Source organism: Mastigoproctus giganteus, chromosome 1 (assembly GCF_048544385.1).
Source record: "Mastigoproctus giganteus isolate SK-2022 chromosome 1, ASM4854438v1, whole genome shotgun sequence".
NCBI classification, from domain to species: Eukaryota; Metazoa; Arthropoda; class Arachnida; order Uropygi; family Thelyphonidae; genus Mastigoproctus; species Mastigoproctus giganteus.
In genome coordinates, this window is record NC_143575.1 from 36,647,991 (window position 1) to 36,674,519 (window position 26,529).

The following is a 26,529-nucleotide window of genomic DNA, read 5'->3' on the forward strand; positions in this document are numbered from 1 at the left end:
AAAGAACAGGACTAAGTTCAGGAGCACAGGTTTTGAGAACAAGTGGAAAAATAACATTAGGACTTGGAGCTTTCTTACATTCAAGATTTGTCAAAATCCTTCTGACATCCTTTTGATGGAAGACCACAGGAGGCATTGAATGAAGTGTGTTGGGAATGGTGGGAGGTGTTTTACCAAGATCATTAATACATGAGTTGGAAGAAAAATGGGATGCTAGCAGGTCAGCTTTATCCTTGGCTGAAGTGACAACAGAACCATCTGGTTTTGACAGAGGTGGGCAAAAGTTGCAGCCAATAGCTTTCGCAAGAGACCAGAGCGCTCGGCTACCATAAGGACAAGAAGCAAGTTTTCTACTCTTAGCCTGTTCGAAATCTAGTTTGGACTGATTAATAACTGCTTTACAATTGTTGTGAGCTTTAACGTAGGCAGAAAATGAATCTGAAGATTTGGAAACAAGCCAATTACGATATGCAATGTTCTTTTCTTGAACAGCCTTAGCACATTTATTGGAAAACCAAGGTTTATATAAAGGACAAGATTTTAAAGTGGAGTATGGAATAAAAGATTCCATTCCTACAAGAATAATTTCACTGACACGATCTGAGCAAAGGTTGACATCAGAAGTTTTGAAACAGTAATCCGACCAAGGAAAAGAAATCAGGTCATTCCATATTGCATTCTTGTAATCCCAAAAATACGAGGTTGGGAATAGCCGTGAGATTAAAGGCTCCAGTGGAGAAGAAACAATCACAAAGTTGTGATCTGAGGTGCCTAAAGGACCACTCACTTCGACTGTGTACTTAGAAGGGTTGTTTGTGAGAAAAAAATCAAGCGTGTTGGCTACATGGTTAGGATTGTCTGGTATTCTTGTAGATAAATGATCAATCTGTGTAAGGTCATTAGTAATTGCAAAAGCCTCAGCATCTCGACTAGCCGGGTCTGTGTGACTAGAAAACGGAAGCCAGCTGGAGTTGTGAACATTAAAATCACCAAGGAAAATTACCTCACTGTTAGGAAAGTTGGACTGGAGAAAGTCAAGTTGCAAAGAGAGGAAGTCAAAGAGCTTCAAGCGATTAGTGGAATTGGGAGAATGGTAGAGACAACAGACGAATTTTACACAATCAGTTAGAGAGATTTTAAGCCAGGGAAGATCGAAAAGAGGAGATTCCAAATTACCAAGTCTCTGACAGGAATCGGAACAGACATATGCACAAGTACCACCTTTGTTTGTTGTTTTGGTTTTATTTTTAGGAGCATTAGCAACTAAGGCTGTATTGCTTTGGGGATATGCGGTGGTCGTTCCCTGACCTTTCCGCATCCTCCATATTTGGTGGTCACGGGCTTGAACCCTGGTCTAATCAAGAAGCGTGTGCTATGCACTGCTGCTCCTGCCTACCTGGCTACGGAGGTGCCACCACCTTTGTGGTGAAAGGAATCATACAGCAAATAATTTGGGCAACTGAGATGAGCAGTGGTTCAATCAACTGATAACTGAGATTCTGTCAGAAAAAGTACATGAGGTTTGACAGACTGCAAGTGGAAATGGACATCGTTGAGATTAGAATTGAGAACACGTGTATTTGTGAAATGAACTAGGAAGTGTTTGGGAGGTTTAGATCTTTTCTCAGATAAATTTACTCTATTAGTTTGACAATTCGTGGTGTATTCAGTAGTAAGAAAAAGTGGGGGGGGGGATATGCTGTATGAAGTAATGAAATTTTTGGATATGGCGTTCACATGGTAAGAATATATCCAGATTCTTGACATAACGTGGCCTCGACAATGCCCCCGCATACACACTGCTGGAACTCCCTTCGGTCACTATCTGCCATAGTAGAGGTAGCAAGATTATACACTAGCTGATCCAGAAGCCTCCTAAAGAGTTACCAATAGGTTTGGTCTGGTGTGCTAACTAGCGGCCAGCCTGTGAACACTGTTTTAGAGCTGCCCTCGAAATGTAAGGAAGATTGGATCTCGCCATGATGTTCATCATAGCCTCAAAAGTCATCAGTCGTACTGATGCATGATGGAAGAGATGGGGAAGGGTTGACTGGAACTTAGCTCTGGAGACTAAACATTCGTTCCACCACTTCAAGCCTCCAATAAGCAAAGTGGTGGTATTGCACCAGTTGATGAGTCATCTACCACCTAGTATTGCCTGGTAACACAGAGGGGCAGCATTCCTCCATGTGGTGTGGGCACCACAACTCGACCCCTGCGTATGTTGGTTCACACCTGGGTGGTCACCCACAGTGTGCTTGTGCATGAAGGTTATACCCAGGATTATTAACACAGTCCCACCATCATGAAGGTGCAAGCAGAGGATTTGGCTCTTACAGACCATCCGGACTTCACCGAAATTGGGTCCGCTTGACTTGAACATCACCCGAATATCAGTTCCATCAGCATTTTAGACTCCTAGGTAGCCAGTACAGCTTGTGTGGCCTATCTGATAGAATATTTGTGACAACCTCAAGGACCGATACTTGGAAATACTGATATTAGAGTGGATGAACAGGTGATGTGGGAAGGTTTTTTGCTGATGCTATATAATCATGCTTCTTTAGCATTAGTAGAGGCATATGATGCAAGAAAGCAAGCTTATACAGCATCAGCCAAAAAATAAAGAAATCCTTCCCATTTCACCCATCTATTTTCTCCAAATATTTGTCTAGTTCTGGCTTGAATTTATTTAAGCTGTTAACTTCTACAACGCTAGATGGAAGTTTGTTCCAGCAATCAACCACCTTCTGGTAAAGGCAAATTTCCGCACATCTATTCTACAACTCTTTCTTCAATTTGAATTTATGTCCCCTCAGGCTCTTAATCTGGGCAAGAGGAAGAATCGCTTTGCATCATTTGCCATTACTAATTTTATTTTACTGCTTGTTTACATTTGCAGTTGATTATTAGATGTCTTGTTTCTTGGTGGGGTGGCAAATTTGCAACTCTTTAACCTTTACAACCCAAGTGACTTCAACCCTGGTGGTTAGGATGTTCTGCCCTACCATAAACAAGTTTATACTATAATCAAGCTTGAGTTTTGCAAAAAATATTTCAGTAGTTTATTATTGTATTATAACATTGGAAACTATTTGAGTCATGGATGCCACAAACAGACCAGTTCACAATTCTCTCTCATTTGCAACCCAAGTAAGAATTGTAATTCTGTCACTTATTGTTGTACCATAAAGTATTTGAGTCATGGATGTCACACACATCTGTCAGGAAGCATGCATTGATTGCACTAATGTGATAAAAGATTATTTCCATGATGAGTTACCTCCTGAAATAGTAAAGTATAAAAAGTACTTGCATCTGTATTTTTTAAATCAATTTATTGAACTGCAAATGTTAAAATTTAGAAAGTTTGCAGCCTGTTTTCTTGTTTGAGAAATCTTACAGTATTATTAATTCCAGTTATTTCTGTATATGGATGTCATTTTAATTTTTTATAAAAATTCATGTACTCATCAGATCTGTTTTATATAGATATAGAAGTTTAATTTTTCTCTTTTTTAGGCAGAAGATCTAGTGCTGAACGATTTTCCTAAAAAGATATTGGAACTTGAAAACCTTTTGAAGGTGGGCAGTTTTGTAAAATTGTACAATTTTAATTATTCTGTTATTAAATGTAATTTCTAATTAAGTAATAAAGTTTACATTAACTAAAATCTAGGTAAAAAGACCAAAAAAATTTAATGCATTTCTATTAACTTATTATTATGTATGTTATATACTATATAAGAGGTGGTAGCACTTATTAGATTTCCAGACAATTCACAAGTAAGTGTGTGTGTGTGTGTGTGTGTGTGTGTGTGTGTGTGTGTGTGTGTGTGTTGCTATAGCTGGCTCATTTTTAGGTGTGTCAGCATATGTATAATGCACCTATTATCTTCACAATTCCATCCATATGTAACAACTGAGCTCCCAGTGGATGGATTTTCATGAAATTTTATATTTGGGCCTGCCTTTTAAAATCGGACAAATAGAAATCCAGCAGTTATTATCATTATTTTATTTATTGTGTATTTTTTATATATATATATAATATATATATATTTTTTTTTTTTTTTTTTTTTTTTTGTCCTCATCCGATGACTACCCCCACTAGATGAAATTTTATATTTGGACTTTTTAGAAAGATTTGTAGAGAATTCCCAAATTGGTTGACCACTCATATGCATTGTGGCTCATCACTAGTGCTGTTTTTCACTTATGTCTGAAGGCAGAGAATGTGTTAAATTATGTTTCACAGTAGCTATGGAATAATCCTATTTATTCTTTGTTGTGGTCATTGGTGATCTTATTTTTTCACTATGCTATATAATATTACACTCGTTCACTCACTGTTAATCCTTTAAATAATTTTAATTATTTAAAATGAAATGTGATTTTTTTCTTATTTTTTAATTAGCAATGCATCTACTGACTAAGTACTTCGATTATCTACTTGCAATTGATTGCTGATTTGCACCATAAAACCTTGTTGGCTATCTGTGGTTCAGTGGAAATATGGCCAATTTAAGCAGGTGGTTATATAGTTATAGTAGTTGCCATGGAGTGCAATGAAGCCCATGGCTTTTTCTGCACATCAGCCAAAAAAAAAATAAATAAATAAAATAAAATATTAATAATAAAATAAACTACCCATGTGAATCCCACCTCATGTAGGTACCTTTCCAACCGACTAGAATTTCCCCAAGCTGTTGGCCTCAACCATCCATGGAGATGACTTATTCCACTAATTAATGACTCTGGCTAAAAGAACTTCCAGCAATCTAGTCTAAGCCTTTTTCCTGTAATTTCAATTTATGGACCTAGTCCTGGAATCATAACAAAAAAAAAAATTTTTTTTTTTTTTTTCATTGATTAATTTTACTTTCTTCTCTGAGCCTTATAGACTTCAATCAGGTCCCCTTTAAAGTGACTGATTACTAAGTTCCTGTAGCCCACATATTCAGTCTTTTCTCTTATGGATACCCTTTTACTGATCTCACCAGGTGTGCTGTTGCCCATCTTTCGACCCATTGAAGGTTTGTTTTTTTTTTTTTTTTTGTTCCCTCCCAAGGTGATATCTCCATACGTGACAGTATTTCAGTTGCAGTCTTACTATAGCAAGGAATGAGATTATGATGTCTCTCTACAAGCAGGTGTTTAGAATCAATAGTACACTCTACTGATCTTGACATGATCTTTATACCTTCATCAATGTCATTTAAGGAAATAAAAAAAGCAACAGTGGTTGCTCCCAGTACTGTTTCTTGGGGAACCCCACTTCTTACATTACAATCCCAAGAGAAACTATTAATCATGATCCTCTGTATCCTACCCTGCAATTTATCAAATTATTTTCCTTGTGATTCCAGCTTATACAATAATCTTTTGTGCAAATATGAGACTGCACTAAAAAAAAAAAAAAAAAGACATTGAGCTTCTTGAAACAATCCAAAGATGTATCCATTCCTGATGAGATGAGCAAAAAGGTGTCTATGTGGGGACTTACATTCATATTTAGCTCACGAGTGACTCTATCAAATTAGTTAATCTTGTTGGTTAAACATTGTTTCCCTTTATAAAATTATGCTGTTTCTTTCAGAATTTAATTTTAAACTAAATTGTCCTGTATGGCACTCTCGATCATTGCTGCCTCCATGATTTTTTTCTACCACTGAAGCAGTAGTTACCCATGTCACACTTCAAACTGCCTTTTTGTATTAGTAATACACTGGCGTTAAAATTTCCCATTTTTGTGGATATAGTGACTGTACAAATGCAAAGCATTTTAAAGCATTGTTTGTTTCTAGGTGTGTTTATCATCTATGATCACAGCTGTGTTTTGATTAGTGTTATGTGAACATGTTGATTCACAACAATAGGTTGTTCCAAATGTTGATACAGTTGTGGATATTCTAAAGCATTTTTTAATATTTCAATGCAGTGTTTCTTGCTGTCAAGTATAAATTTAAGAATGTGTTTCTCTGAGAGTTCAACTGAAAATTTGAAGGTCAACTCCACCTTCAAATCTTCAGTTGCATTTGAGATATCACCAAGATGTGGCTGAAAAGCTAACCTCAGTGTGACATGTTTATTAAAATCTTTAACCCGGTCATTGTACTCGTCAATCAAGGCATCAGTGGCACTTATACTGAGTGATCACTAAATTATGACCACCCTTATGAAAAATGAATGTGCCCACATGAGGTACGAGAGTGCGGAGTTAGTCAACCACGTAGCATAGATAAGGTGTCAATGGTTCGGTAGGTAGTAAAATTCCGAGTGTGGTGGGTAAAAGGAAGGATTAATTAGACTTTGATAAAGGACAAAATGTAGGTGCTCGAAGAGCTGTTGCTTTGATTTCCCAAATGGCTGAACTGGTGGGGTGTTCGAGAGCCACCGTAGTTAACATGTACCATGACTGGCATCAAAATGGTCAAACAACAACCTGGCGGCAAAACTGCAAAGATCAATGAAAGGTTGATGTTAGAAGTGAGCGCCGGGTCCGATGACTCGTACATGCAGAGCACCGTTGAAGAGTTAACTACCCAATACAACATGGGCCAACTCGGAACAATATCTGGCATGACCATGCATTGCATGCTCGCATGTATGGGCTATACCAGTAGACGACCCCTACAGCATCCTCTCCTAACCAAGGTTCATCAGTGTAAAAGACTTGCCCGGTGCAAAGAGCATGCAAGTTGAATGTACAGTAAACCAACCCCGGCAAATAGCGGGGGTTACGTTCCTGTGAAATGCCGCGAATACTGAGTTATGGCTCCCATAGTAATAAAGGGGTTCCGTTCCAAAGTATGAAATATATAAGAAAAACTAGTCTAAAATTTTGTCTATGTATGTATTATATGTACCTTCATAATATGACTATGTACATAGACAGTACTAGTGAAATGCAAGCATATGGCATCGAAATGAAAATAAGAAACAATTTAATATTAAATGTAATATTTATTAGAAATTTCAAACAAATCTTTCAAACCAGCGCCTTTGCTAGCTAAAAAAAACTTATCCCGCCAGTGCTATCACCAGTTTTGCTAAAGTGTTGATAAAGGAGTTTTCCCTTTTCACAAATGATGAGTGAACTTAACGGAATTTTATTTTGAGTTCAGTCTTCTATCCACAGATTTAAAGCCTTTTTCCATTTTTTCTAATTTAACGTCACGAGTTACAGAGCAAATTTTTGAAGCAATTAGCGCGTTTTCACGGACACTACGGAGGATTTTTTTTCTTCTGATTTTTTGATTGATCATACCGTTGACTCATTGATTTTATAATGTTTTGCCACTGAGGAGACACTTTCACCATTAGAAATTTTGTCCAATAACTCAATTTTATTCGTTAATGTCATCACCTTCTTTGATCTTTTCACATTTCCCTTGTTATTCATAGCCATATTTTTGTACGGGTTAGAAAGAACTTGTCCAAAATAAAGGCACTTTCTTCCGTTAACACACTCGAAAAAGTCTGTTTTACACCGCAAAAGGTTGATTTATCACTTTTGTAAGCATATCAATTTATAAATTGATAAATTTATTCAATTTATAAGTGTATAAATTAAAAGCAAATGAGAAACCTTCCATGACAAGCGCATGACACATACTGAACAAGGATTAGCGAGAAACATCCACGCTCGCGATTTTGTCACCCCTCTCCCCCCACCCACTGAGCACTGTTTTGACCGGGAAAGATAATTTTAGCCACGCCCATGTTTTTTTTATGGCGGAAAACGTTCACGGCACTTTAAAATTCACATTTTTAAAGGTTTCATTTTATATTAAATCAGCAACCGCAAATACAGATACCGCAAATAGCAGGGGTTTACTGTATAAAGTATTACATTTCAGACACATTAGCAAATAGTAATAATTATCTATCTATGCATTAAATTTTCCTCCTAGTGATATTTATTCGAGCCAATGGGAGAAGAAGGCAAGGCAATTACGTCACTTCAACAAATGCAATTAATTATTGACAACTGCTTCCATAAAGTTCACCAACTTCATGCCTGTTATTCACTGTCTAATGTTTCATGTTCTGTTGTAATGTTTTTGTATATTAATGAATATTCTATATTTGTAAATACTGTAGTTTAGTATTTGTAAATATTTCAGTTAAATATTTGATTCTTGCTCTTTCGGATGCAACAATATTCCTCATGTATTATGGAAACCAAAGCAAAAGACCTTTTCCTAAGTGACCTATGTAAACGCAGGTAAATAATTACATAGTGATATTGGCTGAAGTCCAGTATAGTATACACCGGCAGGTACTTCGATGAAAGCGAGGAAGATGGCAATAATTGACAGGTAAAGGCACCTCCCTTTTCTGATTGTTTTGTGTCATTGAGGAGGAGGGGCTTAGCTTAGGTATGGTGTTTATCCCGGTATCTCGCTATTTTAAAATGGGAAAATGAGTTCCCGATTAAAAACCTGCAAATGTGGGGAAAAAAACACCCTAGGCATATCAACCTAAGAGGACAGTGGGTGGGGAAAGCAGTGGCATCTGCCAGTCACTGCTTTGTTCCTGTCCATTTGTTGAAATATGGTAGTCACAACTTGTCAATCACTGCTTTCCCACTGTTTTGCTTGCCACCATGTTGGAGGGTGCACACCATTCTGGAATTTTACTGTGATATTTATTCGACCTTGAGAATGCCGTGCACTATAAATGCACAGGTAAAAATTACACAGGTCATTTCCTGATTATATATCGACCAGTGCGTTTCGACAGGTGTCTTTTACGTAGAAAAGATTTGACTTACTCTGTATGTCTCTACATTTTATGTAGAAAAGTGTGCACAGGGGTGGGCGAACAGGGGGCAAACCCCCTAGCAGTTTTTTTTAAAAAAGCAAAAGGCAATGACTTTATGCATGAAACAAGACCATTTCATTTCTGTGCATGTACTGCATTGCCCATTCATTCCTCCAATCAGTGCATAGCAACAAACAACATTCATACATCTTTAATAATACATGCTTGCAGTATAAATTTGCTTATAAGGTAGCTAATACACCATGGAGCAAATGTAAACCGACAGATGTGGTAACACAACGCCTCCGTAGCCAGGTAGTCAGGAGCAGCAATGCAGTAGACTACCAGGTAGACCAGGTAGTCTACTGCATTGCGTAGCGCCCTGCTTCTTGATTAGACCAGGGTTCAAGTCCATGACCACCAAATACGGAGGATGCGGAAAGATCAGGGAATGACCACTGCATATCCCTGGAGCAATATGGCCTTAGTTGCTAATGCTTCTAAAAATCAAATAACAACAGATGTGAATAACACTGCACTAACCTATATTATAATTTCTGTGGCCCACTCTTCTAAAATAGTGTCTATCTTGGTCACCAGCTGAGAAAAGGTGAACATTCACAGCATGACTCCTTTCATTTACAATGTTCTGTAGAATAGCCTATATGGTATGTATGGGGGTAAACAAATAATTGCCAGATTTTTATTGATGTAATTTTTATGAAATTTGGGATAGCTCGACAAATCTTTCTAAAAGGTCCAAATAGAAAATATAACGAAAATCCACGTACTGTGAATCAAGTTATTACATGTAGGAAAACTAGTGGGCGTGGTGACGACAATAGGCACTTAATGCATATATGCTAATTAGCGGTGTAACTAGAAAAAGTGGGCCCCAATGCAAAGTTTAATGTGGGGAAACCCCCCCCCCCCACCAATATTTGTTTTGGTTAAAGTGACCAGATCCTTAGTATTCCAATGCGGAACATTGATTTACACCCCCCCCCCCCAAAAAAAAAAAACAATATACACATTTTTAAAAAATTTTATAGAAAACAATATTCACATACAAAATGTAAATTAAATACGTATACTTCTTTGAACTAAACTTATAAAATAAAATATCACCCTTTAAAAAAATGTATATATATATAACCTATATTTGGGTTTTTTTCACATATTTGTTTTATTTCACAGAAATACCTATTAATATAGGTATTTCTGTGAAACGATAATAAAAATACCTACTTTTAACATTAAAAACAATAGAAATATATATAATATAATTAAATATATTTTCTACAGAGTGAATTTTTCTTAGTTTTTCGTTATTTGCTAATTTTTTGTAAAATTCTTCACAAGAATTTGCAAAATTGCACTTAACTTGTATTGCTTTCAGCATTTCTATGGTTAGTTGTGTATTTTCTGATATCCACAATTTATTTACTACTGAAAAAACACTTTCCGTTGCACTACTGGTTCCTGGCAAACAATGAAAATTACTTGCATTATGTCTGCCACGTATACGTATAGTGCGAAAGCATTAACAGAATATTAGCAAAACGGCATCGTTTTAAGTTATCTCATATTGTGAATACCTTCACAAAGAGTTGCCATGATATTGCACTACTTCAAATAAGTAACGCTTCACCTGAGGAGAAGACTGATGTTACTTATTCTCAGGTGGATATCACCACCCAGGCGGCACCGTTTCAGGGCTGTTTGGCCCTTCTTTGGTGGGTGGGTAGCTTGAGGCTTCAGCCCTAAATGCTTTATAGTCTAAACACATCATACACCATCAAGCATCTCTCATTGTGGAGTTATACTTCATAACTGTTTTTGCCATCATTGCATCACTCGGGTACCTACCCACTCACCAAAGAAGGACCAAATAGCCCTGAAACTGTGCCCTCTGGGTGGTGGTATCCATCTGAGAATAAGTAACATTAGTCTTCTCCTCAGGTGAAGCGGTACTTATTCGAAGTAGTGCAATATCATGGCAAGTCGTTGTGAAGGTATTCACAATACAAGATATAACTTAAAACGATGCCGTTTTGCTAACATTCTGTTAATTCAGATTTGGCTATGTATTATTGATGCTTTCGCACTATACCTATACATAGTCTAGACTTTTCCATAGCTTGAGGCTTCAGCCCTAAACGCTTTATATTTTGTCTGCCATTAAGTATGGAAAATGTTCTGGATTGGCTACATGGCCAATCCAGAACATTTTCCACGACAGTTTACAATGCGGGGAAACAACTTAAATCCAGGACATCTGATCACTTAAGTTTTGGTAAAAATACAAAATTGCAATACAACGGTAAACGCGTATTTAAAATCTTTATTAATACAATATAAAAACAAATATAATATTAAATTCTGAAATTTAAATGAAGTGATATACAGCCACTCCCCGGCTTACGTAAGGGTTGCGTTCCGCAGAACTCTGCGTAAGTCTTTGCTAAATGCTTATGCAGCACTCCCCACTATTCACACTGAATTTGATTGAAGCAAAAAAATGTTTGATGAAAATGTAAATAGGAACATTTATTCAATTTTTTTTTCAGGAATCTCATATTCATATTCAGGAAAAATTACAAAAAGAGAGAGGAGACAGGCATAATGTTAGCAAGTTTTACCTTTTGAGTATCATTGCCAGAATTAACTCTCCAGCTAATAAGCACACCGTTGTGAAAGTTGAGGGTTGCGGAGATTTAGAAGAGGCTTTTTCCAACACATCACAATTTCTCTGCAGCTTTAGAATCAGCACTGGCGAATTCACCACATGCTTTAATGTTTTGGAAACCAGCATGATGCTTGAATCTATTAAACCACCCATTGCTTGCCACGAAATTGGCTTGGGGTTTACCATACTTATTGTTATTTTCATAAATACTTCTTGCTTTTGCTTGAATGGCCATTAGACTCAGCAGCACTTGTTTCTGAATCTGATTTTCCATCCATGTTATTAATAGCTTTTCCATCTTCGATATAGCACCTGAATGCTGCTTTGTGATCACTGTTGAACTTAAATGCATTGATTCTTTAGCATGTTCTTTTATATGCGCACAGTCCTTTGAAATAGTATTCAGAAGCAGTGAGACCTAATTCCTGTGCAATAGATGACAAACTTTGTTCTGCTTCGTACTTCTTAATCATCTTCATTTCTAAATCAATTTTGTTTCGTTTCCTAGCACTTGCACTTTGTTGGTCCCTTTCCCTTCACTGTTTTAATAAGTAAATAGGAATGAAGATAAGATTCCGAAAATTTGTTTTTTATATGATTGAAGATTTCAGTAAAGGGGAACTCATTGCACCATAATACTGTAACGTAAAAAAACCCCGCAGAATTACAGTTATTGGTATTATCACATATGCGATAAGATTGAGTTTACTACCCCGTTTATAATAGATTGCACTAACAGAAAAGCCCAATAAACTGTAAAGTGCAAATTGGTTTTATTGTTTTTTGATAGTGACCTCCAGAAATGTGTTCTAGGAAAATATCACATAGGCATTCAAAATTGATTCTTATAACGATGAAAGTGTAGTGCAATTTCCATTATAAAAATGACCTTTTAGAGAGATAAATAGCTTAATTATATAGCAAAAATTTCAACTTCCGAGGTCTTGGAATGAATTACCAAAAAAAAGAATCTGTTACTGGATTCACGTTACGATATTTTCACGATACCTCCATTTATTCCTATATGATTCAAAATACGTTTCCACGATTTTTTTAAGTTTGCACCAGCTGGCAAAAACTTATGAAAAATCGAATTTCCATAAGTCGAGTATTATAAGCTGGGAAGTGCCTGTTTTGACTTGTCTGATTTAAGAATAGTTTTCTTCTAGATTTGGCATTGGCAAAGTCATTAATTAATTTAGAAACTTCCATTGTTTCAGCTTCTTATGCTTCTATGCTAAGCAGTGCTATTGATGTCATTGGCCCATGGTGTTTCTCAAATAATTCTTTAATTAATCTTATTTTCAAGAAAGAGCTTTCCATGGTTGGTGCAGTAACCGGAATTGTCAAAAATAATATCAATAAGAGCACATTTCCGAAAAAGTAACACTCATATAGTAGTTAGTACTTGATGGTGAGTAATTCTGCAAATTCGTGAATAGTTTTAATTTTTGCAAATTTCACTTTTTAGTAACTTTGCTACGCAAAGTAGTAATTGCATTGAAATTGGTTTTGAAAAGTCACTTGAAAATTTCTTTTGCACCTTCTCTGCTTTTTTTGTAACCGAATTGTCATTCATTTGGATTGAGTTGGAGTAAGAAATGCAAACAAGTCAGAAACTGTAGTCCTTGAAACCTTTTGTGCAGTCTGTTGTCATTAAGTCAATTACATGATAAAAAAAATCTTAATTTAAATTTTTATTTAAATTAAATTTAATTTAAATATTTGCAAATTGACAAGGTATGTGCAATAGATGCTTTCTTGACGGTATTTTCAAATTAATTTCTTAATTTTTTTCACTTGATTATACGATGTTTCTATGCCCATGCAGCTTGACCAATATCCATATTCGTTGGTGTTGAATTAATGCTTGACAAGATTTTTTCTATCAGTACGGTGGTTAAACAAAATCAAAATTTTCAATATTATTTTTAATCCAGATTGCTTTCATCTGGGTGGTGATATCCGCCAAGAATAAGTAACATTGGTCTTTTCCACTGGTGGAGCATTACTTATTCAAGGTAGACCAATACCTCAACCACTGATGAAGGTTTATTCACATATGAGATATAATTAAACGATCCATTCAATACTACCTGGGTAGTAGAAATGATGCAAGTGCAGTAACCATGCATAAACAAACCTTTCATACTCTTAGGCATAATTTAGCCAAGAAATATTTTTGAATTTTAGGATTATTTTAATCACCCGTAATTTTTTACAATGTAATTTTTCTCCAAAAATTACATTGTTCATGCAAATTTTCTTCCATAATACTATCAAAGCCTGTATTTATTTTCCATGTTTCTTTCACAATGCATGCCTCTACTTTCTTACAGCTATATTCATGGTCCTTAAATTTTAGTAGCCAAATTTTTCCAATCATTGTTGCTTTTCGTCCAATTACATCTACTTCCAGAAAACATCCGGCATGGCTCGCAATATATGGAATCCAGTTTTTTGAAGTAGCACAACCATTGTCTGTTCATTTTTAATCCAGGTTTACTAGTGATTGAGTAATATTTTACCGAAAATGATCTTTTGTTATTTTTCAGAAATAGTCCTTTTGGCTTGCAAGCACCGTATTTTATAATAAATTTCTTCATATCTGCTGTTAAATTCTCTGGATAGTTTGTAGTGTCGGTGGGATAATTCTCTTTTTATGATTTTCGAAATTGATATTTTCAGTTTCTTTCAACATTGAAAAATTTCATTTTCTTCTAGAGTGGAGTGAGATGGTCTACTTGAGGATTCTTCAGGTGTTTTTTGAATGTCATTTCTTGCTCCACCTCAAGTGATGGCTCTTTTTCATTTGGTCGATGTCAAAAGCTGTAGATTGACTTGTCGTTGATGTTAATTTTGTTTCTGGATGAACGAAATAAAAAGTCAATTTTGGAATATTTTTTAACTTTTGTTAGTTTCATCAGCAGCATGTTTTATTTTCCTTAAAAGCACTACTTTTATGCTTTTTCTCTATGTTAATGATACTGAACTAAATAACAATGCTAACGAAAAACAAAACACTGAATATTAGCATAAATCTAAAATTACACTTATAGACTTTCAGCACAGCATACTTTGGTTATGTTGTCAGCTGTTATTTAGCAGAATGCATTACTCCTAATCTCAGTAACCTACACTTTACCACCACTAACGCTGATCCATTACTGTTTTAAAAATGGATGCACACTACCATGTGAGTTATAATGTCATGAGGCGATTGGGGGAAAGTAAACCACAACCTTCAGATACTTTAGTTTTGATTTAGATCTAACTAAAACAAACAGCAGTGTCATTAACGTACCCCAATTGGGTTAATTGCTTTCCCCTTTTTGGCACCTTGGACTAAGTGATTATTTCTTCGCCGTTGTTTATACAGGGTGTTTCAAAAATGATGGTCAATAATTTAAAGGTGAAAAGTACAAACTAAAATAAGCAAAGTCACAGTTGAACAGCAGGCTGCAAATGAACCGTTTTCGAGATAATGCACATTTTCTGTTAAGATCCACTACTGACTGTGGGAGCACTAGTTTAGCAAAAGGCTGTGAATCCTTTGCTAAGGGTGGTTTTATTAAACATAAGATAATACATTTTTAGTTTTTGTTTTCAACACCACAGGATATTACATCTGTAAAATCCTGTGGTGTTGAAAATTTTACAGATTTTACATGTTACAAGATGTTACAAAAGGTGTTCAAAATGCTGTCCTTGCATCCATACGCAGCTTTTGTAGTCTTGTCTGCATTGAGTTGTGAATCCTCTCAGGCATTCCTGGGTAATTTCTGATTTGCTGAAAGGCACTTTCAACCCGATGCTGCTATTCCTGAACTGTGTTAATGTCAGAGGTGTACACCAAGCTTTTTATATTGTAGTTTTATGGTTTTATCGCTTTTAATTTAGTATATTTTAATGTATTTTATTGTTCTTAACCCAGTATATTTTAATGTATATTTTATATGTATATTTCATATATTTTAGTTGTAAAGTTTAAATATAATTTATTGTAAATACAGGAATGGCCATCCAATTGTGCGGTAAAAAAAAAAAAAAAAAGAAAAACACTTAAAACTGCAATATGAATATACCCAACCTCAGAGGCCTGTTTGAAGAACCAAGCTTTTTACATGACCTCAGACACTTAAATCCATAGGATTTAAGTCTGGTGATCTGGGAGGCGACATTACAGGCTCACCTCTACCTATCCACCATTGAATATACCTTCTAGTTAGATACAGAGTCACAGCTCGAGCAAAATATGCTGGTGCACCATCATCATTCATAAACCACATGTTCTGGCATTGAAGTGGAAAATTGTCATCATCAAAGGAGGCCCGGAAGAACAATCTGCAGGAACTGAAGGTACATCTCTCCTGTTAGCCTGTTTGGCAGAAAACGTGGTCCAATTAGACGGTCTCCTAGTAGTCCTGCCCATACATTCAACGAGAAACGTTGCTGATGTCATGACTCGTGAATTACAATAGGATTTTCGTCAGACCAAACGTGACAGTTATGAAAATTAAAAATACCATCATGAGTAAACCCAGCTTCGTCAGTGAACAAAATGTTTAAAATTTGGGGGTTCAGGACACGCTGGATATGGTAGAGGTACAGTAATCGGCGATGTAAAATTCGCCACACACTGCTGTGGCTCAGTACAATCTCTTGCAGAGCAACCCTCCTTGTCGAAATTCCTGGATTTTGTCCTATTCTTTCTAACATCCTTTCCTCAACATCAGGTGTTATGCTTTTGGGCCTACCTGCTCGTACTCCATGTGCAAAGACCATGTTCCCTAAGGCATTGATATACCCTGATGAATTTGCACCTGTTAGGCTGCCTTCAGTGGGGAAATGCTTCTTGGTACAAACATGCAGCATAGAGTGCACTGCCGTTGGCTTTACCATACATGAAGTGCATGTCCGTATACTCTTTGTTGCTGTAACCTCTTTCCATGTTGACTATCCTTTAACAAGTACAATACTAGTATGCCTGCTACGTCTCAGAGCATTGAAAGAGGGGAAAGGGAAAGAATGAACCTAACCTAACCAAAACAAACAACTTAGTAGTGGGTCCCAACTCTGTACGGTTCACCTTGTCAGTGGTGGATCCCAACTAGAAATGTGCAATATCTCGAAAATGAATCATTTATGGACCCATGTTTACTAGACTTTTTTTGCATATTGTAGTCTGTACAGTTCACCTTTAAATTATTGACCATCACTTTTGAAACACCCTGTATAAAGAAAAACAGCTTATATAAACATACTACGTTGAGTGCAAATCATGAATCCCACTACCTTACTGTGAAATAAAGTTGGGAGAGGGGTGCTAGAGTTCAGAGTTGTTGCTTTCTACGATGAACCAATCAGCACTACCATTCTATGGAATGAGGTTGAGAGAGGGATGCTAGAGTTCAGAGTTGCGTTGCTTGCCATGATGGCCAAATCAGCTCCTATGAAACAGGAACTGCAAAGCAGCCAGGGACTTTTTTTTAATTGAGTAAAAACATAGTTTTACTCAATTAAATTTTTTCCTGTTTCAGGCAGGTGGACAGTGGGTCCCAATGGATTGGGACCCACTGTTCCTATGCATTGGCATAGTTACACCACTGATGCTAATGCACTTAAAAAAAAAAAAAAAAAGGACATACTGAGTATTATATGTTGCCCTAAAGCTATAGGTTCTCTACCCCTGTTTTAGAAAATTTCTCCCAGTTAGCATTTATTTATCAACTACTCCAGAATGCATGGCATTCTTAAATTAGTAAGTTATCATCAGGTTATGTCTTATGTGCTTTTCTTTTTTTGAACAGTATTGTAATTATTAATATAATTGTGTGATATCAGTTATTGTTTAGAGAAGCGAATGCAATTCATGAGCATATCCCTGTCCCATGCATTTTTTTTTTCTAATTTTCATTTTAGACCTTATCCACCTTTTTTACATTATACTTAAAGTGTGTTTTTTTTTATGTTTGTTTGCCTTGGATTTTCCATTTAGACAGACAAATTTAAAGCAGAGCTTTCTTCCTTACGGTGTGAGCTAAACATTCCAGTACCTGAAGCTCCATTAATTAATCATGATGCTGAAGAAGTAAGTTTTTTGTTGTTGTTTATCTAGTTTTATGAAAGTGATCTTAATCTTGCTTGTGACTATAGAAATCTTTTCTGAATCAGAGAGAAATGAAAATATCAGTAGGTAATTGGTCATTGTGTTATCCATCATCTTGTTTTAATATTCTCTGATATTTTCTTCTACATAATTCTCTAAGTGTATTTGTAAAAGAATAAGAGAAATTTATCTCAATATGTTATGTAGAACACTTCCATAAGACACTCTCCAGAAATTAAAACGAATATAAAATTAACGTAAAATGATACAGTAATCAATTAAATTTTAAAAAAATTGAAAGTTTAATATAAATTTTGCAAAAACGAAAATTTACGTTAAACTTTTTAAAAAATTTTAAATGAGTACTGTAATCATTTTGCATTAATTTTATGTTTGTTTTAATTTCTGGAGAGTGTCATATGGAAGTGTTCTGTGTACCATGTTCAGGTAAATTTCTCTTATTCTTCTACAAATATTGAAATACAATGTAGAATGTATTGAGCATTGTAGCTCTGTTTTATACTATAATTCTCTAAGTGTACAGTTAATATAAGCATTGCATAAATTTAACATACCACACACACATATATATATATATATATATATTGCTATAACAGCTAGGAATATTTTACTTGTATGTGGCATAGTGTTACTGTGGTAGTGTATCGAAGTATAGTAATGTAGGTATAATTTATAACTAAAATTAGGCTTCTAATCAGAGGAGCAGAGCTGACTCAGAGCAGTAAGGATGCGTTGGTTTGTGTGGTGGGGTTGAATTGCTAAGACCTGGGGTTATGCCTGGAGGAAAGATTATTCTTTATATAACAGGGCTGTATATTAAAAATAAGATCAAGTCCCTGTATGCCAGACTCCAAAGAGTGATTAGAATTGTATGGGAGCTTAAAAGGCCAAAATGTTAATAAGATGTATGAATGCTCATTTATTCCCATTTTATGGCTGTTAAAAATTGTGTGCTAACAGCTCAGATTTCCCCTCCAAGATATAATATTTGCCTACAGGACTGTGTCCACAGAAGCAAAACAGGTCTGGCTGTGGGGAACTTACCAGCAGACTTGCTAGTCATCAGGGTAGGTCTTGCGTATCTAGCTAAATGAGAAATATTGGGAGCCAGGTCATGCCTGGAATGCAGGGGTGACCATGTTCATCTTAATAGCAGCAGCAAGGGGATAATTCTGACAAGGGAAGAGAGACTTGTTCCCTCCTGCCTGTTGTGACTTTGGTCAATTTTAAGAGCGTATCATGACTGCAGTTTTGTTGATTGGTCATCCTGCAACTCAAATTATTATAAGCTGTGCTTTTCCACTGATGATTAATATCCTTCTGGAGAGAGCCTGAGCCCAGCATTCACATAATTTGCAATGCCATTATTAGTATTAATATTGGCAAATGTTCCAAGGAAGCAAGTTTATACAGCATCAGTTAAAAGAGTAAATAAGCAACAAAAAAAATAACTCGTCCCACATCACCTATCTGTACCTTCTAATAATATGTCTAATTCCTTCTTAAATTTATTCAGACTACCCACTTCCACAACACCAAATGGAAGTATGCTACAACAATCAACTACCCTATGGCTTAAAGCAAATTTCTGCACATCTATCCTGTAACCATCCTTTAATTCAAAAATATTAGCAGAAGCATACGATGCAAGAAAGCAAGCTTATGCAGCATCAGCCAAAAAAACCCCTCCCATTTCACTCATCTATTCGTTCCAAATTCTTATCCAGTTCAGCTTTAAATTTATTTAAGTTATCAACTTCCACAACAAGAGACGGAAGTCTGTTCCAGCAATCAACTATCTGCTGGCTAAAGGCAAATTTCCGCACATCTGTTCAACTGCCTTTCCTCAGTTTCAATCTATGCACCCTCAGGTTCATAATCTGAGCAAGAGGAAGAGTTCCATCAGCATTGAGCTTGCTCTACTGTTCAAGGCCTTATCACCTCGCATGTGCCTATTCTCCAGGTGCTGCAATTTGCAGAACTTAAGTCTACCTTGGTAAGAACACCCCTTTGTTTCCTTTACCAATCTTATTGCCCTTCTGTGTACTTGTTCTAGCAACTCTACATCCTTTCTAAAATAAGGCTTCCAGGCCTGTATACAGTATTCAAGGTGTGGTCTGACCGTTCCCTTATACAATGGGATAATCACCTTCTTGTGCCTGCTAGCAAAATTCCTATATATCATTGACAAGACTCCATGACCTGCTCTGGCAGCCCATCTGCACTGCTCAGCGAACTTCATATCTGACTACACAATTACCCCAAAGTTTTTCACTCTCCACTTCCCTGAGTGTAGTACCACACTGATGGTATGTTTTGCTTGGGTTACTGCTACCCATATGCAGTACTTTGCATTTGTCAATGTTAAACTTCAGTTGCCAGTTCTCAGCCCATTTTCCCAACTTATCTAGATCCAGTTGAAGTAGCATACTGTCTTTACTCTCATTAACAACCCTGCCGACCTTTCTATCATCTGCAAACTTGGACATTTAGGCTGATATACTCTCATCAATATCATTGAATACAGAAAACAACAATGGGCCCAGCACTGAACTTTGGGGAACTCCACTAATAACATTAGTCTACAAAGAGCAGTGTCCATTGATTACTTCTCTCTGTTGTCTCCCACTCAACCATCCCTTTATCCATTGTAACAACTTGCCCTTAATGTCATACCACTTCAATTTATAAAGCAGTCTTCCATGTGCAACAGTATCAAAAGCTTTCCTGAAATCCAAGTATATGATATCAAAATTATTTTTTGCATCCAGTTCCTTTTAACAAACTCTTGCTGTGTCTTAATGACTACCAAAGTCTTGACTAGATGATCCTGCAATGCTTCTTTAACCAGTGACTCTATTTTCCCCAGGACACAACTTAAAGTACCAGGTCTATAGTTGCTTGTGTCACCTTTTGAACTCCCTTTGTGAATTGGTGATACATTTGCACACCTCCAGTCCATGGGACCTCGCCTAAGTCCAAGGAAGCTCTCATAATTATGGCTAAGGGTTTGCTTACTTCCTTTGCTGCCTTCTTTAATATAACTGGATAGTTCCCATCCACCCCAGGTGCCTTCCTTACATTTAACTCCAACAATTTCTCCTCCACTTCGCTGTCAGTTTTTACAAAATCACTTAGCTCCCTGTTAGAGTTCGATAAGCTTCTGGCATTTCCCTCCTTGAATAACTCCTTGTGTGAATGTAGATGCAAAATACTCATTCAGTTTATCAGCTACCTGAGCATGAACATCAGTAGTCAAATCATCTATGTTTTTGTTTTTATTTGCATCCTTTGCCAAAGATTTCTTGTAATCTGCCTTCACCTGCCTAACCTCCTTTGTGACTTGATTACAGTCTAGCTTATATCTGCCATAGGCTTCTGTGTTGCCTGATAATTTATATGCATCCCATGCATTTTTCTTCTCTGCTACAAGCGTCATTAATTCATCTGACATCCATTTAGGCCCAAACCTTGAACAGGCGCCTCTGTTGCCAGGTGTGCAGGAGCAGCTGTGCGTAGCACACATTTCTTGATTAGACCTGGGTTCGAGCCCGTGACCACCAAATTCGGAGGAAGCAGAAAGCCTTAGTTGCTAATGCTCCTAAAAACCAAAACAACAACAACAAACCTTGAACAGTATTTCTAATTGGTATATTAAAAGCCTAGTAGCCTCTGAGATTAAGTTCCTGAAGACTCACCATTGGTAACATCATCAGTTGATCCCACTGTGTAGAATTTAAAAACTGATATGCCCCCTGATCTGGAGAGGGAATCTCCCTTTCTTATTATTGGTAGTTTAGGGACTTTTTTTTTAAATATCAACTCCTTTAAATGTTGCAATAAGTTTATTAAATAGGTATTTCGATCACAACTGCAATTAGATAGTACATCTGCCTCGGGGGAGGGAATAATAATCTCATGAATTGAATTATTGTTCCCTCCCTGAGAGCTAAGTGATGTAGCTTTTTTTTTTTGTTTGAGAATTTATATATTTCAAATTAATTTGTGCTATAATGTCAACATTTATTTCACTAACTTTTAACCTCTTGTTTGCACGCACACACACACACACACACACACACACACACACATACTTTAACTTGCAAGATATTGATTGGCAGCTCACATAACAAAAACATTCTGCATTTGCTAGATGACTTCTTTATATCAGCATGTTAGGAAGCAACAAGAGAATTGACATTTTTAATATGGTTATTAGTAGTGACTAATCATGTTCTAAGAATCTTCAAGTAAAGGGTATGTAGATTTTAGTGGTCATAGTGTATTGTTCTGGGATTTATTCAAAGAAATAATTATTGTCAGGGGAGAAGGAATTTTGTTTTTTGCAAAAGTTTAATTCCCAGCGACCAATGGCATGTAACATAATGCAAGAAAAGTAGCACCATCTAAGTGCACCTTATGGTTTATGTACTGACTAAGAGGTATTGTTCAGTTCAGCCTATGATTTTATTGGTAGGAAGAAAAAAAAATAAGGAATGATTATAATTGTTATGTGACACAATCCTACCTGTAAGTGTAAATTAGTTTGTAATCAAATTACATAGTGGGTAAGGTATGCTAAGAGTACAAAAGAGAGGGGGAAGGGGCAAAAAATTCTTTTCTCGTGCTAACACTAGAAGGAAAGGGATGAATCACATTGGTCCACTGGATGTGACTCATACTATTGATGATCCTGTTCAGGTTGTGGATAAACTGAATAAATATTTTGCATCTGTAGTCACCTGTAAAGCATCAATTTAGGGATGGGGATATCAGAAATATATCAAATTTCAGCATTATGTTCTATTAATAATTTCCAAACAGTTTCTATTTTTCATATTTCCTGGACTGTCATTTTTACCATGTATTTGCATATTATAAAATCATTCATTTCGCAAGACATTCAGCACCAGTGCATGGTATAGTATTTAATAGTACAATAGTATGTATTTAGTTTTTAAGATGATTCAATTGCTGAAATAATATTGCACTATTTGTGATATTTATCCCTCATATTAAAATAATTGTATAATTGCACACCTATACTGTAGGTGGTATTTGAACCCTTGGCCTTTTTATTTGGCAAGAGTTACCCACTGTGCTAGTCTTGGCAGTAAAAGTTAACTTTTTGGCTTAATGCTGGAAACTATTATTCTGTGATGATTATATAGATCAGCACTACTATATTATCTAGTGAATAATGAATTACAGTAAAACGTCGGTTATCCGGAAGTCATTTATCCTGAATAATTTGAAAGACTGATCTTTCTTTTTTTTTTTTTTTTTTTATTAACAGTAGTACAGCAAGTGCCGGTTATAATGATCACGTTTGCAAATTAGAATTTTGATTCTAATAAGCAAAAGATAGTGTTTACTACCCATTTTATAACAGATTGTACAAACAAGAAGTCCAATTAACTGAAAACTGCAAATTGTTTTTATTGTCTTATGGTTGTGCCCTCTAGAATTCTGTGGCCTTCAGAAATGTGCCGTATAAAAATATCACAGAGACTACTGGGTTTTCTCAGATTTCAGATTAGTATAGCTCCAGATTCGGGAAGAATAATATTGGCCTGAAACTGCATATATATATATATATATATATATATATATATATATATATATATATATAGATTTTTTTTTTTTTTTTTTTTTTTTTTTAACATTAAAATGTGAACAAAAAGAACACCCACAGTTTTAAAATTGCAACAAAACGGAAATTGTTAGAATTACAAAAGGTGAAAATTTAGGAAATGTCTCCAAAAAGTTTAATGCTGAGGACTTCAATAATTTATGACATCAAGAAAAATTCCATTGCTGTAACAGAATTTGTGTCGATTATGGATATGAAGGAGGATCTAGCAGGTAAAAGACAATGTTGAAACCTGAAAATGCCACTTTAGAGGGTGCACTTTATGTGTGGTTTCTTCAGAAGTGAAGTTTAGGTGAACCAGTGTCTGGCCCAATGTGTGAAAAAGCATTAAATTTTAATTGAAAATTAAGAAGTAATGAAAATTTTAAGGCAAGTGCAGGTTGGCTGAAAAACTTTAAACTGAGACATGGAATAAGGGAACTAGAAATTCAAGGCGAGAAACTTTCTGCAGATGAATTGGCAGCCGTGTCCTTTAAAGGTAAGTTTGCTTCAGTTATAGCAAATTAAGAGAAAGAAATGTTTATAACGTTGATGAGATGGGCTTATTATGGAAAGCATTACTGAGAAAATCCCTAGCCACTAAAAGAGAAATGCCTGCACTAGGTTTTAAGGTGAGAAAAGAGTTAGAATTGCTGTATGCAAATGCTACTGGGATGCACAGATTGTCTGTGTTTATTATCAGTAAGTTGAAAAAACCAAGAGCATTTAAAAATCTTTCTAATTTTCCTGATTTGTATATACTGTATTTATTTTTTTATTTAATTAATCTTAATTATTTAATTTAATCATAAGGTAAGATTAAATAAATTTAATCTTACCTACGTTTGAATATCCAGAAAATTTGGCTATCCGGAAGAGATCTGACATCAATTATTCTAGATAACTGTGTGTGTGTGTGCATGCATATATATACAGGGTGTCTCAAAAATATTGGTACAAACATTTAGGGGATGTAGGTAACGTCTAAAGTAATGTGAATCACATAGAAGCCCATAACTGGAAACGTCACGGGAAAGTAGTAGCAGAGGCACAAGACAGTAATTAGTGGCAAACATTTATTTGACATAATATTAACAATGAAGTACGAGATGGATGCATTTCATGATGTTACAACAGATGCTCAAAGGATCCACCATGAGACACGATGCATGCGTGACACCGATGCAGCATGGATTGGCGGACACGGTTGAACACACCTGGAGTTTCTTTGACAGTAGCAGCAGGTCAGACGAGTCTCACCGCGAGATCCATTTCTGTCTCCACAGGCGATTCGTACACGATAGATTTGAGGGTCCCCACAGAAAGAAATCAAGGCTCGATAAATCAGGTGACCGTGGGGGCCAGGCAACGGGTCCACCACGGCCAATCCATCGGTGCCCAAAACACCTGTTCAAATGGTCACGAACACACCTTCCATAATGTGCAGGTGCCCCGTCATATTGAAACCAAATGTTACGTCTCACATTTGCTGGAACATCGTCAAGTAACCCTGGCAGAACTTGTTCAAGAAAGATCCAATATTTAGCGGAGTTAATGCGGGATGGTAACAGGTATGGGCCAACTAAGCAGTCACCGACAATACCTGCCCACACATTTATTGCGAAGCGATGTTGTGCCACATGGGGGCGCACATCGCGTGGGTTTTCATGAGCCCACACATGAGCATTGTGCTGATTAAATAAGCCTTCCTGAGTGAAATAAGCCTCATCCATGAACAAAACATAGGCTGGAAAATTCAAGTCTTGAACACTTTCTTGGAGGAACCACTGCGCAAAAGCCACACATGCAGGATGATCTTGGGGAAGCAGTAACTGAACCCTTCGGAGATGAAAGGGGTGTAAGGAATCGTTGTGCCAGACATTCTGTACACTACAACAAGACACTCCTAAGGCAGAGGCAACGGCATGTGTGCTGGTAGTAGGATTATTCTGGACGGCATTCAACACACTTTCTTGCATGGTGGGAGTTCACGTCGAACGTGGTCTGCTCGCACTACTCCTGTTACCTCTAAATGACCCATAATCACACAAAGTTTGATGCACACGAGCAAACAAACGGTGGTCTGGTGGTACATGTCTGTCTGGGAAGCGTTCTCCCTAAATTCGTTGAGCAGCTTGTCCATAGCCCTCTGCTAATCCATACACTAGGTGCATGTCTGCCAGCTCACAGTTCGTTTATCGATGCATGCTCTTCGTGCGGCGACTACTGCTTGAATGAGTAAACCAGAAATTTTCCCTCTTGCAAACAGATAAACAGCGCCGTGTACTGACTTACGGTGATGTTTCTGGTTATGGGTTGCTATGCGATTCACATTCCTTTAGATGTTACCTACCTATCTCCCCTAAACGTTTGTACCAGTATCTTTGAGACACCATGTATATATACACATGCGTATGTGTGTGTGTGTATTTGTTTCCTTGGAATTATTTCATGTTCTTTCATCATTGAACTACACCACCAGATCTGACATCAATTTTTCCAGATAACTGATGCGCTCGCTCTCTCTCTCTCTCTCTCTCTCTCTCTCTCTCTCTCTCTCTCTCTCTCTCTCTCTCTCTCTCTCTCTCTCTCTCTCTCTCTCTCTCTCTGTGTTGGAATTCATGTTTTTTCATCATTGGACTTTGTGCGCGCGCGCTCTCTCTCTCTCTGTGTGAGTAATAATATATAAATAAGTTATAATACATATATAACCCATGCATGTGTGTCTAATTATCATTGTACAATAGCATTAACATAGCACCTGATACCCTCATTTATGCAATTTAAAAATTTAATATTTAAATCTAATTATCAGACAATTCCAATACACACACACACACACACACACACACACACACACACGTGTGTGTGTGTGTGTGTGTATTTGTTACCTTGGAATTATTTCATGTTCTTTCATCATTGAACTACACCACCAGATCTGACATCAATTATTCCGGATAACTGGCGCTCTGTGTTTGTGTCTGTGTGTGTTATTTGTTGGCACATCGGCTTCTGTGGCCGTTGGTGGGGTCGAACCCGTGAAAACGTTGGGTTGCCGGGCAATAACTTTACCACCCGGCTAGTCCGTTCGGCTTTGTGTGTGTGTGTGCGTGCGTGTGTTGTGTGTGTGCGTGCGTTGTGTGTGTGTTGTGTGTGTGTGTGTGTGTTTGTGGGTGATTTATTGCCAGTGCAACAAACTTGCAGGAGGTGTAGGGGGCACAAAGACGAATCGGAATCACATAGCATTGCAGGCTCTTAAATGCCTTCTTCATGCTGTAGAGGACATTGAATGGGAAGTCGCGTGAACAG

At 36.7% G+C, this 26,529-nt stretch overlaps 1 protein-coding gene across 2 annotated transcripts in view; it reads left to right on the top strand.

Moving 5' to 3' along the window:
• The window catches only part of REG (proteasome regulator gamma), a 260,001-nt gene that overhangs the window by 93,989 nt on the left and 139,483 nt on the right, over nt 1-26,529 (top strand). For both annotated transcript variants that reach the window (XM_090379525.1, XM_090379534.1), the window contains exons 3-4: nt 3,523-3,585; nt 17,457-17,549. In XM_090379525.1, the coding sequence (XP_090235651.1) occupies nt 3,523-3,585; nt 17,457-17,549 (156 nt within the window). The remainder of the gene's footprint in view (nt 1-3,522; nt 3,586-17,456; nt 17,550-26,529) is intronic.